Source organism: Lynx canadensis, chromosome C1 (assembly GCF_007474595.2).
Source record: "Lynx canadensis isolate LIC74 chromosome C1, mLynCan4.pri.v2, whole genome shotgun sequence".
NCBI lineage: Eukaryota > Metazoa > Chordata > Mammalia > Carnivora > Felidae > Lynx > Lynx canadensis.
Window position 1 is genome coordinate 133,589,822 of NC_044310.1, and position 13,787 is coordinate 133,603,608.

The following is a 13,787-nucleotide window of genomic DNA, read 5'->3' on the forward strand; positions in this document are numbered from 1 at the left end:
TCTTTATTGAGTATTATAATTATTATTATTTTTAGCATTTGTGTATGCTTTTGAATCATAGGATTTGAATCCATTTTGGAAAATTAAGTGCTTCAAGACTATGGCAGAGGGGCACCTGAGTGGCTTAGTTGGTTAAGCATCCAACTCTTGATTTAGGCTCAGGTCATGATCTCACAGCTCATGAGTTTGAGTCCCATGTCAAGCTCTGCGCTGACACTGTGGAACCTGCTTGGAATTCTCTCTGTCTCTCTCTGTCTCTCTCTTTCTCTTTCTGTCTCTCTCTGTCTCTCTCAAAATAAATAAATAAACTTAAAAAAAATAAAAGACTATGGCAAGAAGACTTACTAGCTTTCATCTTCTTCCCCTTCATTCCTACCTTCCTCCAATACTATCCAATCACTCCCTAATTATGAACTTCTTTGGAGAATCCCAAGATCAGAGATAACTGGTTAACCTATTACTGTTAATCCACCATTTATTTTTACCATCTATATAGAGTTGACCAACATGCACACACACACACACACACACGAACTCACTCACATATACTATAACTTTTTCTTTTTTTGTTGTTCACTTTCCTCAAAGTTTGCCATCAGTTTTTCTTTTTAAGGTAATATTGTCCTATTTATAACACTGCAGTTCTTTGATTGTTTCCTATGATTTTTTACCAAACCAGGAATGATATTCACAATATTTAAAGACCTGATTGATATGGTGTGAAAGCTGTAGTTCCCCCCAACAGCCATGGAAATGTCACATTTTCATTACTAGTACTCTTTACTAGCCTTGAAGGGACTTATAGGCATCTGTAATTTACCCACCATGATGTTAGTGCCACTGCCTTGGGCATCCACTGGTGTTTGGACATGCACTATGGAGGGAACATGAAGAGACTGGTATGTATGAATGGCCACAAGCTAGCTGGAAAGCATCCCTGCAGTTATCTCCTAGGGATCATGGGACCTACCACTATGGGTGATTACTCAAGTGGATCAGGACAAACATTTCAAGTGTTTTATTACTTTAGCAATTATATGAGCATCCCAATGCATACCAGCTGACTATCAGCTCTGTGTATACCCACTAATATCTTGTATAATTACCTTTTCACACTAAAATCTGTGCTTATTGATTGTCTTAATAATTTATAGGGGTTTTTTTTTTGATGAAGACGAAACAAAATAGTTTTCAGTCTAAAGTCAATTTGTCTGAATCAAAAAACTTATCAGGAAAAAAAATTAAGTTGTACTATCACATATTTTACTTTAATAAATAGACAAATAATGAATCAAACTTGAGAGACAGTGAGCTACCCCTTCACCTGGAAATCTCAGAACAGCCCTTGTGCGTATTAGTCCACTGGTTAGAAAAAGTTCTTATGAGCTAGTGAAGATGGCAAGGAAAAAAACATAATATTCCTTGTTTTAGCGGAGGGATTTTGAATGTATTTTTAACTACTATTAATTGCCCAAGAAACTTCATTTTAAAAGATGTAGGTTCTGATTAAATTGCTGTGACATAAAATTGCCACAAGAACAAAGGGCTTCAAATAATATTGGTTTTTTTTTGTTTGTTTTTTTTTTTCAACGTTTTTTATTTATTTTTTTGGGACAGAGAGAGACAGAGCATGAACGGGGGAGGGGCAGAGAGAGAGGGAGACACAGAATCGGAAACAGGCTCCAGGCTCCGAGCCATCAGCCCAGAGCGGACGCGGGGCTCGAACTCACGGACCGCGAGATCGTGACCTGGCTGAAATCGGACGCTTAACCGACTGCGCCACCCAGGCGCCCCCAAATAATATTGTTTTAAAATTTAGTATCAGTTTAGAGAACATCTACTGACAATTGTATGACTTTTTATTCATTTATTTATTCAACAATTATTTAAGTTCATGCATATTGTGTAAAAGTAGAAGACAATATGATTGGAAATTTACTGCAAGAGAGCTATGCAAACAGGGCTGTCAGATGGATAGAAGAGAGAGTGTGGCAAAATAATCTTTCACAGAAGTTACCTTGTCATCAAAACCTGAGCTACCCATGCAAAGTGAGACTGAGAAAGGTTTTTGCAAATAGAGGGAGGTAGGTAAAGGGCACAGGATACGTGAAGACTGAACCAGATGACAAAGGTCTTTAAAAGCCATACCGAGCAAAGTGAGTTATATTCTGAAACCAATGGGGGTTCTTTGAAGTGACACAGGGAATCTTGCACTCAAAACTGTGATTTAGCAAGCTTAATGCATGTGGCTGTCAATATCAGTGTGAGCTCTTTGGATAATTTTATAGAAATCTGTTGAAAAATATTTTATTTTTATTTAAAAAATTGCATTAAGTAGGCACTCAAATGAGCAGTTTCTGTTTTCACCTATTCATATTGTTTTTCTACCTACTCTTAAGAGGTAAAATAATGAAAATATTAACTGGATGAGTATGGAGAGGGTTTGGAGAACTATGTGTTTTTTCTTTATTTTAAGATGCTGCCATCTAGTGAAACTTTTGAAAGATCACTTTTTGGTGGTCTCATTCAAGTTTGTATCTTTTGGCCCTTTCCTCAAAACAGTTACATGTTAATAATTTATGTTTCTGCCATCCATGGGGAAAGAATTGTACATACATTAAAACATATTGTAAGAGCCTCAAGTGATTTTTTAATGTGGTACCACAGATGTGACTACAGGGCTTTTAATAATGGGATATGGTAGGTGAAGTTTCATTGTTTCTTCATTGTGACATTCTTTATAAATAATTGATAATAAAATAAAAATGCTGCCTTTCCTGTTTCTTAAGTTTTCAAAGAAAAGTTGAGTTTTAAAAATATATATATAAAAAACTGAGTTGTAAATACTGTTTCACAAAAAAAGAAAAAAAAAACCTGGTTTTAATTAGAAATGTTGGCAAGAAAAAAGAGGATGTCAAGTTCAGACCTTTTTTTTTTTCTAAATTTAATTTCAATATTAAAATGTATCTTAAAATACAAACAAAAAATCTCTGTGTGTGTGTGTGTGTACTGAATTTAAACATTAGTCTGCAAACCCAGATTTTGACCATCTTTAAATCTTGATAGAGATTAATTGTGTTTCTTTTCTATCATTCTCTAAATTTATGACAGAATTGCCTTTTTTTTTTTCTGAGAGAAACAAAGTACAATCCATCCCCTCCCCCACAACAAACAAAACAAAACAAAATCAGATATATAATACTGGTAAAAAACTTTTTCTTCTATGAGATACCAGTTCTGGCCACTTTATAATGAGTTAAAGTTTCTAATTGACTCTTCAATATATTGAGTTTTTCTTTATGAACTAATTCTATATGTTAGGGGTCAGCAAATCTTTTCTTTAATGGGCAAGATAGTAATATTTGAGATTTGTGACCCATATGGTCTCTGTTTGAAACCACTCAATTCTGCTTGCAAAAGTAGTCATAGACAAAATTTAAACACTGAGGGGCGCCTGGGTGGCTCAGTTGATTAAGTATCTGACTTTGGCTCAAGTCACCATCTCATGTGAGTTTGAGCCTGTGTCGGGCTCTGTGCTCACAGGTCAGAACCTGGAGCCTACTTTGAATTCTGTGTCTCCTTCTCTCTCTGCTCCTCCCCAACTCGTGCTGTCTCTCTCAAAAATAAATAACATTTAAAATAATAAAAAAATAAATGAATAAACAAATGAAACTAATTGTGTTCAAATACAAGGTTACCTTCAAAAACAGGTCATAGTTTGCATCCCTCTGTTCAGGGTAAGTACCTGTAATAGCAGTTTGCGGTATTCTTTTTTTAAAAAAAATTAATTTATTTATTTTGAGAAAGAGAGAGACCAGAAGAGGGGCAGAAAGAAAGGGACAGAGAGCGTCCCAAGCAGGTTCTGCACTGTCAACAGGGAGCCAGACGCAGGACTCTCAATCTCATGAACTGTGGTATCATGACCTCAGCTGAAACCAAGAGTCAGACACTTAACCGACTGAGCCACCCAGGCTCCTGAACATAGTTATTTTTAAAAGGTGTTAGAAAAATCTAAAATTGGCCCCTCTGAAATTATTTACTGCAATAATTCTATAGATAGATGTGTTTCTTCAAAGTTGCAGGAAATCTAAAGTTTTGAAACATAATTATTATATGTACTTAGTAAGCTAAAATAGAAAAACTCACAGGTAAAACATTTTTGCAAAGTGAACTATTACCCCCATTTAATGATCAGGGATTTTTTTTTAAAATTCATGTTTATGTACAAAATTGTCTTAATGTGGAAAGAATCACTATATTCTCAAAGTAAAACTTTTAACATTTTGATTATAGGACAGTTAAAGGTTTTGATGTTAAGCCATTAAAATGAACTTATTGTTTGGGTACAGTCTGGGTAATATAATTCATTGCTTCAGATTTTCCTTCTGGGAACTCAGTAGAAACAGAGGGTTAGTTTCTAAACAGTGAATTCTGCTAGGCAGACATACAGAAACACTTGGACCATGTAAACAAGTAACAAGGCAAAGTCAAATAGTAAGAGGCTATTAGGGTCTCAAGTAAATGTATAGGGAGAACACAGTGTTTGAGTCATACTAAAAACAGCAATCATTTTTATTGGTCATCTTGTGTCAAACTGATCTAGGCATTACTTAGTCATAGAGATCCTGCCTAAGTCTCAACTGAACTCACTCATGCATCTCTTGGCCTACTAAGGAGAGGTGGGGAGAGTAGCTGATCCAAGCTGAGCTCAGGTGAGGAAGACTCTGAGCCAGCAGGTTGGCTAAGCAGGGTCCTTGTTACAGAGATGGCAGAGAACAAGAGGAAAACAAGCCTAATCTAATCACTCTAGTGCTTTGGACTCTCCTGTATTACAGTGATAACATTCCATTGGTCAAAATATGTAACTTGTCTAATCCCAGTGCAGAGAATTACATTCTGCCCACAGTGAGAAGAACTGAAAAATTACATGGCAAAGAAGATGGATACAAGGATGGACAAGAATGAAAGCCATTAAGGCAATTTATCATATCATATATATACTTGAATTAATTAAATTAAATGTGGGCATGATGTGGGATTCAGTGACAAACTGAAAACTACTATTAACTCCATCAGGTTAGAGGATATACTAAAGCAGAGGTTCTCAAACTTTAAAAATTTTTTAAATGTTTATTTTGAGAGAGAGAGAGCAAGCATGCAAGCGGAGGTGGAGGGGCAGAGAAAGAGGGAGACACAGAATCTGAAGCAGGCTCCAAGCTCCAAGCTGTTAGCACAGAGCCTGATGCAGAGCTTGAACTCACAAACCAGGAGATCGTGACCTGAGCTGAAATCAAGAGTCAGACACTCAATAGACTGAGCCACCCAGGTGCCTCTCAAACTTTTTTAGTAATGCACACCATTTTACACTCTAAAATCATTGAAGACCGCAAAGAGGTTTTGATATTGTGTTCCTATCTATATTTACTCTATTTAATTAAATACAATTATTCATTCATTTATTTTAGAGTAATAATAACAAATAGATTACATATATTTTTTTAATTTTTTAATTTGAGAGAGAGAGAGAGAAGAGGAAACTGAGAGGGGGATGAGGGGCAGAGGCAGAGAAGAGGGCGAGAGAGAGAGAGTGAATTCTAAGCATCTCTCCATGCTGAGCATGTATCCTGACATGGAACCTGATCTCACGACCCCTGGGATCATGACATGAGCCAAGTCAAGAGTTCAGTGCTCGATGGACTGAGCCCCCTGGTATCCCAAACACATTACATAATAACATAAATAATGCCGTTAGGGAAACAAACTATGTTTCTAAAAACAAAATAAGAATGTTGTACACTGGCAAATCTCTTTAATTTGGCTTAATAGAAGACAGCTAGTTTTTTATATCTGCTTCTGCATCAATCTCTTGCTTTTTTTCCTTCATGAAGCATAGTAAGAAAATCAGTCCTCATGCAGATAGTTGGAAAAGGCGAAGTATTTTAATAGTCTTTTCTCAGTTAGTTATGACTATTCTTTGATACTGTACCAGAATTTGACAAGTTGTGGTATGCAATGTGAAACCAAATTACTAACTTTCTCTGCTTTGTTACATTAAATCCATGTATGGTTTTGTACTTTGAAGAGGTCTTTATTCATGCTTGATATGTAATATCAAACATTGGTGTTTGAAAAATATTGGTTTCATATTTTCCAAACACCTACATATTTCATTATATTATTTTAAAAAGCATATGTTACTACTAAACTCGTTAGAAATATCTTAAATATTGGGAAGTGGTCATATTCATAGAAGTGGATACAAGTTTTCAAAATCCTAATTTCTCTTAGAAACTTTTTTTCATTGGCAGCAAATACTATGACTTGTTTTCCTTGATTTGACACTCATTTCATTCATTTCCAAAAGAATGTCTATCAAATGCCCAAGTATGAATTACTGGTTTTTGTCTCTCAGTTGCTTTCTCATTAAAAAAATGTTCTCTGTGGAGTAAAGGTGGCTAGTTCAGCTTGCAACTCAATAATTGCATAAGTGCATTACTTTGAGGTAACCCTCTTACTTCAGAATGTGGTCAAATGTTTTATGCATACTTCTCATGTTAAACCCTAAAAATATGAGAACTAAGGCATTGAGATTTAAAATAACTTTATCATTTTTACAGATGTCTCAAGGAGTTTTTTTAATGTTTATTTATTTATTTTGAGAGAGAGAGAGCATGAGCAGGGGAGAGGCAGAGAGAGAGAGGGAGAGCCCGACACGGGGCTCGATCTCAAGATTGAAAATCACAACCTGAGCCTCAAGAGTCAGACACTTTACCAACTAAGCCACCCAGGCATCCCTTTCAAGGAGATTTTTAAGCAAAATTATCTTCTTATTTCCCCCTGCAACTAAATGGTTTCAGCCTGCAGTGACTGCTAGTATAATCTGGTTGCCACTGACTTGATTGTGCTAACATGCCAGCAATTTTCCCATAAATGTTTTTAAAGTATCATTGCAAATGTCAAACACAGTGAAGAAGGCAAAATGTCTTCATATTTTGAAAACAATTTTGGACCTAGAAGGATCTTGGGAATGCCCAGTGTTTTGTGGTTTACATGTTGGAACCACTGTAGCAAAGGATAAACCATATTTATAGTACAGCCGTTTGTCAAAGATTTTTTAGAGATATTTGTACTTATATTTCTAATCATTAAGCAAATTCAAAAGTTGTTATATGTTCTTCCCCAGGGTTGTTTTGTTGGCTTTGATCTAGCACATGCAGTTGGAAATGTTGAACTCCGGCTTACATGACTGGGGGGTGATTTTGCCTGCTGGTGCTCCTACAAGGTACAAATTAGTTAATATGTTCATATCCTTTTATTACACATTGATTGTTATCTAATGAACAACTTGATTGGTGGCCAGTTTTAACTATTTGATTTACTTTCCTCCATTTCTTTTGTTACTGTTTTTTTCTGACTTTAGTTAATTATAAAAGTCATATGATAGAATAGTATAATAAATAATTAAAATTGGGTATTTCCATCCACTATAGAGTACTAATTCCTTAATTGCCTGGCTACTATAGAAAATCATGAGGTTTAGGAAAAAGCTCCACCCTTAGAACTTAATTCAAATGATTAGGTTCTTAGGTTTTGGTGATATGCTGTGTCATTTCTACATACATGAAGATAATTCTTATGGAATCAACTTGATATTGACAGGGATTATTTTAATGTAGGTGTTTTAAAATAGATGCTTTATTATTATGGAAATATTTTTGTAACAAAATAATTGAAATGAATAGGGTTTAAAATTAGATAGACTTCATTGGAACTGTTACCTATTTAGTTGATGCAAAATTTGGCCAAAAATGTAATAGGTATTTAGTCTCAATTAATAATGCTTATGTTTATTTTTTTTTCTTTGAGTTAGGTAATGTAAAATTATGTTTTATTATAAAAGCTCAAATAATCACATTTTGAGCTGGTCAAAGTTGGTTCAATAACAAAAAAGTCAAGTGATTTTATTGTTCATTTTTATCATATGCTCATACATTTTATATTTCTTTTCTATCCAGTATTTAAACTCAGGAGCGCGGAGGTCTTGCTGGTGCCTTTGTCCATGAAAAACATGCTCATACAATTAAACCTGCGTGAGTACATCTTCAGATTCTTCTCTGGTGATGAATAAATTAATTTGCATTAATGATATGCTAAATTTAAATGAGCTCTTTAAGGTGCTATCCAATAAGAATCTGGATTGATTATAATTATATTACCATTCTATTAACAATGATGCACTTTATTAGAAATAAATGCTTTTTGAAGAGTTCAGTTGGTTGAACATGAATCACAAAAGGGGAAGCTCAATGCTAAAAATGAGTCACTATAATCATGTAGAGCAGATGGTTTAATGCAAAGAGATGACTTATTTTTTTCAAAATTAGACTTCAGAAAATTTCAGATTCCTCACATTGATGAATAAATCAAAGGCAACCAGAGCTGTGCCTAATAGAGCCTTAAATGTGGTATGTTATTATTAAAATTACATCTACCTTTAAAGCTAGAAACATTATATGATGGTTTTTGTAAGGATTATCTTCTGTCCTAAAAGATTTTATAATCCATGAAAACTGAAGAAGCTGAACACTGAACAAACACAGACTGCATAAAAAGCAATACTTTTCTACTTATATAACTTTCTCATTTTTTAGAGCAAGTATAAATGCAAATGTGATACATTAACAAATTTATACATTTTTATTTGACTAGGGAACTTGTAAGTTTGTTTTTATCTGTATGGAGATAAAGAAATAATATTCTGAAAAAAACTCCTTTCAGAGTTTTGTATCAAAGTATGTGTGATGAGGAGACTGTCTAGACCCATAATAGGTAATATAATAATGTTTGATTAGTTTTCTGAATCCTCTCAGCCAGTAGCTGAGTGGTGTAATCTTACAAGAATTGAAGCTGAATTAGTAATAAACTTGGAGCACCTCACATTTCTGAGGTTCTATGCATATAAATCCAAGAAATTTAAGATGATTTTCTACAGTTCATTTAATCATGTCTAAAATTTCTTCAAGATTTTAAAGTTTTTAAAATTAAATAGAGCGTTTTCTTTAGACAGGTATTTTGTCAGGCAGATGTCTTCCCCAAATATATTGTCAGTCTATTAGATTTCTCCCCATGTCCCAAATTCTCTGAAAAGAATATAAAGCATTATTATGTTACAGGAATACTATGCATATTTAAATGGTCTCTTTTTCATTTTTAGCAAAACCCATTGATAGTGTTTTACCTAACATAATTGGTTTCCCTGTAGACAGTATATAAGATACTGCTTGCTTTTGTGTGGAGACTCACTACTCTGATCATTCCCCACTCTCCACTTATTTAAATTGTAATAGAGGATCTAGTGTATCATACCAATCCAAAGACAAGCTGGTGGGATGGTGAGGGATATGTTAAGTAATCTACACAAATTTTCAAGAATTTAAGCGTTAGCAGCTAAGCTCTGATCTTACAGCACATGTCTGTTTGCACTTGAAATTTCTTTTGTCACTATTTGTCCTTCATGGATGAGAAACAGGAGGGGGTGAAGCCGTCATAGGGTGCTCACATGCACTTCGTCTTGTAGAATCCCAACATCCTCTAGACCACTCTAATTGTTACATCTTTGGTTCCCAGGAGAAAGACTGTATAGACAGGCCAAATTCAAATTCCAGCATGATCACTCGCTGGTCCATAACCTAAAGAATGTTCCTTGACCTCTCAGTGTTCTAGCCTCTATATAAAGATAATATCAGCATCTACCTCATAAGCAATGATTCTGAGAATAAAATGGGATGGTGCATGTAAAGCACTAAGCACAACTGTGAAAGAATTACATGTTGTCTATACATCTAGGCTAATACTTTGTCGCTTCACTGTGAAGTTGTATGTCACCTCTTAGACTTCTGACTAGCAGAGATCATTTCTCTCAAATAGAAAACCTAACCTCAGAGGCTGTGGCTTGTAATTTGTTAGAACATGACACAGTTTTGTGTCTGTTACCAAGTTCGTTCAGCAGGCCTTTGAAAAGCTGTGTAAGTTTCCATTCCTTGAATGCTCTTTACATGGCCTTACATTCCTTACCGTCTGACTGGTTCCTCGCTAATTAATGAGTTGAATGAGATCTTTATTGATCTTCACTTCATACTTATAGGAGAGACCTGCTTTTAACATTTTGAAAATTATATGTTATTATCTCTTGTGGCATTTTAACCATCCGGCTTTGGTCTCCAAAGACTCAAATCAGGCTGACTCATGAAGCCCTCTTTACAGGAACCCTGTTTGTTGTTAAGCTTCTTTTCACATCATGTCAGAATGACTAATTCCAACGGTGCCAACTTCCACCCAATAGTGGAATGTAACAGCAGTTGATGTAGCAACGGTGGGAAGTAAACTCTGTTGCTTTTTTAAAGGGTGACATCTAGTGGCTAAGCGTGTTATTTCAAACAAGTAGTATACAAGTGATATTTTCTTTTATGTCATTTATTCTTTCTTAAGAATTTTAAAGTATATATATTTAAATGGTTTTTCTTGTACTATTTGACTGTATTATAATGTTATACTTGTGTAGTCAAAACCTTCAAAAAAAAAGTAAAACAGGATGAAGGTCAGAGTTAAATTAGGGGCATTCTAAGTGTGTGGTTGAACAGAATGCATAAAGGGTGGGAAAAAAGGGCATTATGGGAGTGACTGACCCACCTGGTGTGGACAGTGGATACCAGAATATGTAACCTGAATTCTAAAGTTTAATATTCAGTATATAACTTGAAATATATTTTATATGTTTCCATTAGCAACTGGTAAATTACATCTGTACCAAGAAGTTGCACTTCTTTTTTTTTTGTTTAAATAGGCATTTTGGCCATTTTTCAGAACATATGACCTAAGACTTTTTCCAAAACCTTTTGCCAATAAAGAGAAAGAGTACAGACTATCGTCAATCCACTGCATTAAGCATCATAACTCAAGCTGTTATTCTCAAGTAAAACTTGACCTTGTCCTAGTTTATCATCACCTTTTCTCATTCCAGTGTCATATTCTAAACTTTGTCTATAGCTAAGAATTATTCTAAATTAGAACTGGTTTTGAGTAAATGCATCTTGTTGTTTTTTTTTTTTCCTTCAAGGATGACTTCAACTCAGTCTATAAATTAATAATTATTGCTCTGAGATATAAAGGGAAATACTTTTAGCTATAAGAATTTGAAGATCAGAAATGCATCACTAAAAAAGGACTTAAATACATTGAATTTTTTTAAACTTTATAATGTTGACTTTTTTGGTACACTTTAGATCAGTAATTAACCTTTTGATTTTATGGGATTCAAAATATCTGAAGCTCATAAAATGATTCTTCTGTAGGAGGCCATAGACTGCAATTCAACACCCCCAGCCACACATACATACACATATATATGTGCATGTGTATATATACTTTTTTTTTTTTTTGAGAAAGAGACTCTAGCATGAAAACAGAACAAGCCTGGATCATATGAGCTCTTTTTTTTAAATGTGTTTTATTTATTTTGAGAGAGAGAGGAAGGAGAGAGAAAGATATGGGGAGGGCAGAGACAGAGGGAAAGAGAGAATCCTAAGCAGGCTCTGCACAGATGCTTAACTGACTAAGCCACCCAGGAGCCCCATATTAAGCTTCCTTCTGTCACTTGCTTTTTTACCCCATCCAGTAAGCCATTCATACTAGAAAATTGCTGTTCCTCACTTTCATAATAAAGCTTTATTATTTCCATAATAAAGGACATAAAGCTCCAAATGCTCCAATGTATTCGATTTATTGAAATGTTCATTTCCCTTAGGTTTTTTAAGTTTTTTTTGAGTGACCAGAATGAGACCTACTGATAATTTTGATGAAAATGCTAGAATTTCAAATCGTGTTAGCACATTCCCATAATCAGCTAGAAGTGTTGTGATGAAGCCTAGAAATAGAGATGACATTTTTAAGGCTTTTTAAAGGGATGAGTCATCTTCTTTATTATAATAAGTAATTTCCAGGTTAAGAAGAACCAGCTGAAGAGACTGGCCAACTTCAGTGCATGGTTAGGGCAAATTTTAGAACTCAGCAATGTAGGTTATATTATTTTTATTTGGGAAAATAAAAAAAAAAAGAAGACAAGCCAACAATATTCAGGAAAGTCTAAAAAAGGATAAAAGAAGGCATAAAGAAATTTAGCAAAACGACTCTAAGAAAAGTCATGCCATGCTTGGCCCAACTGTACAATTAATGTTATATGGGAAGACCATCTAATACACATTTGTTCCAGGGAATGCTGACTTGACACATGATTCTATATACTTCTCCAGGCAATGCTGGAGAATGCCATCATCTAAAACTTATCTATAATTTAAACCTGGTTTTAGTTTCTTAGTGATCCTTTTGGACTTAGGTATCGTATTCTTGTCTACTACCTGCATAAGTTCTCCTGGTTAAAGGCTAGAGAACGAGGAAGTGTAGGGGACACCAGCAAGGTGTGTAAATTCATAAAACTCCAGGTCCTTTGAATGCAGTAGGCCAATATCAATAGATTTCTCCGTTTTCAGAGAATCTTAAGTTGAAATGTGACCTCACTTCCTAGGTCATCTCATGTTTCTCATGTTCAGTATTTACTATTAACTTGGACGACTTCTCAGCCACAACTTTTGACTTCTCAGTTATATTAGATATCCTTCACCATCCCCTTTGTCATTGATGTTTCCCTCCCACAGCCCTAGGCTTCAGGGCGCCATTTTCTCTTGGTTCAGCTCCAGTTTATGTGATGACTCTTCTAAATTTTACAAAGTTTACTCTTTCACCTTTTCACTCTCAGTGCCTCAACTTTGGTCCCTGAGTCCAGAAATATCCACAGTCTTGGTTTCAATAATAGACATTTGTAGAGGATACCAATTGCATTTCTAGCTTTATCACTTGCTTAATTTTTAGCCCTTCTTTTAATCTGATTGTAAATTACAAGAGTTTCTGATTACCAAGGCATTATCCCAGTTCCCAAAGACACATAGTAATGTTAGAAAGCAAAGATTGCCATAATAGAAAATATTCCCTAATGGACTACTCACAAAATTAGCCTTTACTGAACACCCTTTCCCAATTAGTATTAGCATCTATCTCTACAACTTATAAAATGTCTTGGTCTCTTGTTGGTTATAAAATTTACAACTGTCAGGTAACACAATAAAAACATAATGAAAATGGATCGTAAAGTAAAATTTTTCAAGAGATTCAAGATTTCCTGATGCAAGTGATACTGAAGAATTGCTGAATCACAAAATTATGGGCAGTGAGAATCTGTCAGAGTTAGAACCAATAACAGATGAAGTAGAAGAAATTAGACACGGTACTTCAAAAGCAAATGACTTGAATATCAAGGATTGAAAGGAATGATGAATGCTTCAAAAATTTTTATAGAAATGATCATTTCTATGGTCATGCTGAAAAAGTTAAATGTAATATGAAAGAGATTGTATTTTTCTATCCCAACATTTTTTAAAATACACCAAAAAATCAACACTCGATTTATTATTTACTCCTTTTAATAATTAGCACATTATACTTCTAACTTGTTTTATCAAATTTTGTGTACATTTTTATATAATTTTAAACTTTACCTTTTAAAAGCATCTCAATCAATTTTAAAAACTTCCATTAATTACTATAAAAATATGGTTATTTCTTTAAAATGGATTTTTATTTTAAATGACCTTTTTCCCCGGTATTCCGTTGGTCATCAAATAATGAAGAATTCCATTACGTCCATATTTCTTTCTAATCTCAGGATGTAAAAAGAG

The 13,787-nt window shown here is 34.5% G+C and overlaps 1 protein-coding gene across 1 annotated transcript in view; it reads left to right on the forward strand.

The window, feature by feature from the left end:
* KYNU (kynureninase) overlaps positions 1-13,787 on the forward strand; it is a 110,576-nt gene that overhangs the window by 57,909 nt on the left and 38,880 nt on the right. Inside the window, 3 exon segments of the mRNA XM_030326644.1 lie at positions 7,184-7,282; positions 8,016-8,033; positions 8,035-8,090. Coding sequence (XP_030182504.1) covers positions 7,184-7,282; positions 8,016-8,033; positions 8,035-8,090 — 173 coding nt within the window.